The sequence below is a fragment of the Myotis davidii genome, unplaced genomic scaffold, assembly GCF_000327345.1.
Source record: "Myotis davidii unplaced genomic scaffold, ASM32734v1 scaffold1025, whole genome shotgun sequence".
Taxonomy (NCBI): Eukaryota; Metazoa; Chordata; class Mammalia; order Chiroptera; family Vespertilionidae; genus Myotis; species Myotis davidii.
The window spans coordinates 1,304,288-1,307,990 of record NW_006297812.1 but is presented as its reverse complement, the minus strand read 5'-3'; the positions used below and the strand labels follow the sequence as shown (position 1 = coordinate 1,307,990).

The 3,703-nt window shown below is 41.4% G+C and overlaps 1 protein-coding gene across 1 annotated transcript in view; it reads left to right on the top strand.

Annotated features, from left to right (window-relative positions):
• Positions 1-3,703, top strand: part of ZW10 (zw10 kinetochore protein) — a 37,862-nt gene that overhangs the window by 9,663 nt on the left and 24,496 nt on the right. The window contains exons 3-5 of the mRNA XM_015570326.1: positions 1,474-1,575; positions 1,756-1,833; positions 2,740-2,915. Of these exons, the coding sequence (XP_015425812.1) occupies positions 1,474-1,575; positions 1,756-1,833; positions 2,740-2,915 (356 nt within the window). The remainder of the gene's footprint in view (positions 1-1,473; positions 1,576-1,755; positions 1,834-2,739; positions 2,916-3,703) is intronic.

Genomic DNA, 3,703 nt, shown 5'->3' with positions numbered 1-3,703 from the left:
GGTCACAGCCAACTGTGAGGGACACTAGAACATTTAGTCTAGTTGGGTAGTCATGTGTTGCTGCTGTGGGAGAGTGGGAAATGGATTTTAACATGTTAAGTGCCCAGCCTATTTTGTCTTCTGGTTGGAAAGTATAGTGTCAGTCACCGGTGACTGACATGGGGCTTAACGTGTTAATGAACAGCTTGCACATCACCCCATCCAGGTACATGTTAGGGTTAGGAAAATGATGTGGACTTGAGATAACAGCACTTAGAAATATGAAGTCATGGGAATGGATGAGGTTGCCCAGAGAGAGTACATAGCATAGTGTTTCTCAACACAGGCACTATTGATATTTGGGGCTGGATAATTCTTTGTTGTTGGAGCTATCCTGTACATTGTAAGATGTTTAGCAGTATTCCTGATCTCTACTCTCTAGATGCCAGAACTTCTTCAGTTGTGACAAGCCAAAATGTTTCCAGTTATTGCTAAATGACCCTGGATAGAAATAAGGAAAAAAAAAGTTTATATTTTGGGAACCACTTGTTCAGAGTAGGAAGGCTAGGGAGAAAGGAATATCAATATGTATGAAGTAGCCAGAGGGGGAATGAAGCTCCCAAAAGAAAATGAGAAGGAATGGCTAAAGAAAAGGAGGAAAATCAGGGAATGGTGGCTCAGAACGAAGGGAAGGAAAGTAACTGTACTTATAAATGTGTAGCTAAAATTGATGACACATGCTTTGGATTTAGCACCAAGGAGTTGATTGGCACCAGTTGTTTTGGAATAGTTTTGGGGGAATGGTGGGTGTAGAAACCAGATCAATGTGTTATAGAGTGAATGAGAGGTGAGAAAGTAAGGACAGTGAATATGGGTCACTCTTGCAAGAAACTTGTTTGTGACAGGATGGAAAGAAATAAGGTAGCTACTAAGCAATAGCATGATTGCTGAAGTGGAGGAAATTTTTTCTTAAAAATGGGAGAGATTTTAACACATAAGTCTGATGGGAGGAGCCATGCATTAGTAGGGTATTTCATGAATGAGGGGTGAAATAGTGAGAGAGAAAGATATAACAAGGAAAGAAAATAATTGATATTGCAAAGTTCCTGAAAAGGTGAGACAGAATGGGAGGTGGATTCTGACTCAACAAAAGAAACTCTTTCTAAGAGCTGCCCTCCTGTAGAATGAATTGGCAATGGGGATACCTTTCTAGTAATCTAGGTGAGTGAGCTCTGATGAGATCACGGCGTAAACTAAGAATAGATGTTGACACAAGGAAACTCTGTTCATGGGGATGGTCATTCCTGAAGAGGATAAGGGTTTGGACTAAGTGGACCACTTCAGGTCTCTTCCTACTACATCCCAATCTTAATTAGCATTTAAATTTCAACATGAGTTATATTCACCTAATAAGGCTTATTGATTAGCTATGGCTGCTTTATTTATTAGATATAGTATAGCTTTAAATATACTTGTCTTTGATGTGTGAATTAGGTCCGCCGGGATCTTCACGTATCAACTGCTGAATTTACAGACTTGAAGCAACAGTTGGAAAAAGACTCAGTAGTCCTAAGTTTGCTTAAACAGCTACAAGAGGTCAGTAACTTCAAATTGAACTTTAGTGTTTTGGTGGGGAGAAAGTAATTTTTTTTTCTTGGTCTCATTAAATGTGTATCTCTTGACTCTATGGTATTTTTCATAATTTAAAAACAAGCAGCCAGACTTAAAATAATGGGTATATAAAATAAAAATACCTAATAACTACTTTCTTTTCAGTTTTCTACAGCTATTGAAGAATATAATAGTGCATTAGCAGAGAAGAAGTATGTCACTGCTGCTTTGCGTCTAGAAGAGGTATCAAATACTTTCTCCTAAGCAGTGGTTCTCAACCTTCCTAATGCTGCGACCCTTTAATACAGTTCCTCAGGTTGTGGTGACCCCCAATTTCATTGTTACAAATTGAACATAATTAAAGCATAGTGATTAATCACAAAAACAATATGTAATTATATGTGTTTTCCGATGTTCTTAGGCGACCCCTGTGGAAGGGTCGTTCAACCCCCAAAGGGGTCGTGACCCACAGGTTGAGAACCGATGCTCTAAAGCATGAACAGCCCTAGCTGGTTTGACTCAGTGGTTAGAGCGTCGGCCTGTGGACTGAAGGGTCCCAGGTTTGATTTCAGTCGGGGACACATGCCCGGTTGTGGGCTTGGTCCCCAGTGAGGGGTGTGCGGGAGGCAGTGGATCAATGATTGTCTTATTATTTATGTTTCTATCTCTCCCTCTCCCTTTCTGAAATCAGTAAAAATATTTAAATAATAAAAATAAAGCATGAACAATTAATACTATTCCAATTTTTAGCCCATGTTCGTTCCATGTATTTCTTATCATTATATAAATACCAGAGGCCCGGTGCATGGATTCGTGCACCAGTGGGGTCCCTCAGCCTGGCCTGGGGTGATGGGGCCGAAACTAGCTCTCCGACATCCCCCGAGGGGTCCTGGATTGTGAGAGGGACAGGCCAGTCCGAGGGACCCCACCAGTGCACAATCCGGGCCAGGGAGGGATCTCAGGAGGCCTCCAGTACGTGTCTGGCCCGTCTCTCCCTGTCCCAATAGCTGGTCCTCAGCAGCAAGCTAACCTACTGGTCAGAGCGTTTGCCCCTGGTGGTCAGTGCATGTTAGGCTTTTATTATATAGGATATTCTAATTGCCCTGAATCCAGATAGAATGTTTAATAATGATTCCATTTCACTCCCAGGCACAGAAATGCTTGAAGTTACTAAAATCCAGAAAATGCTTTGATTTAAAAATGTTGAAATCTCTCAGCATGGAGCTCACCATACAGAAACAGAACATACTCTATCATCTTGGCGAAGAGTGGCAGAAGCTGATTGTGTGGAAGTTCCCACCATCAAAAGGTGCTGCTGACCTCAGGTGGACTGCTTTGCTTAATCTGCCTGGACCTGTTCAGCCTCTAAATATATGCTAAATATTTGTATTGGTAGAAGAGAGATCTATTAGTCTTGCAAGTTTATACTGAGTTCTCATATTAGTCCAAGTGTTTGTTAGGATTAATTCATCTGGGTCTCTAAAGTGTCCTCACTTGATTTCCTTTACATCTCTCTGTCTGTCCCTTTCAGTAGGAAGGAGCAGAGAAGAGAGAAGATTATTGGGTGGGTGGGGTCCATGTGGTGAAGGTATGTGAGACCACACAGAGCTTCCACTGCATAGTAGGATGATCTCATTCCCCACAAACTCTAATCCCAACTGTCTCTCTTGGCTAGAAAGCTTAAAGAAGCTGTTCAGCCATTCTCTCTTGCTGAAGAAAGAAGATGGATTAATAAAAAAGGGATTTGGCTCAATTTTTCTCTGTCTTTGAGGGAAAATAGTGTCAAAATCATGAGATGGGGGTGCTTTGCAAGACGAATAAACAGTATAACTCTGGCCCTGGCATTTATTTGTATAACTATTCTCAGTCCCACTGCCCACCTCTGGATGTGAGACCCCTTCAGTTTGTCTTGTTTACACAAAAGTGAAACCTCTGAGGGTATTCTAGTATGTACATTTTCCAACACTGAATCTTGAAATTTAGTCTGTTTTAGGGGATACCTCACAGTCTCTTCTTGTTTCCTTTCCCACATTCACTTTCGCCTACACAACACACACACACACACACAGACACACACACACACACACACACACACACACGTATTTTAGTTACC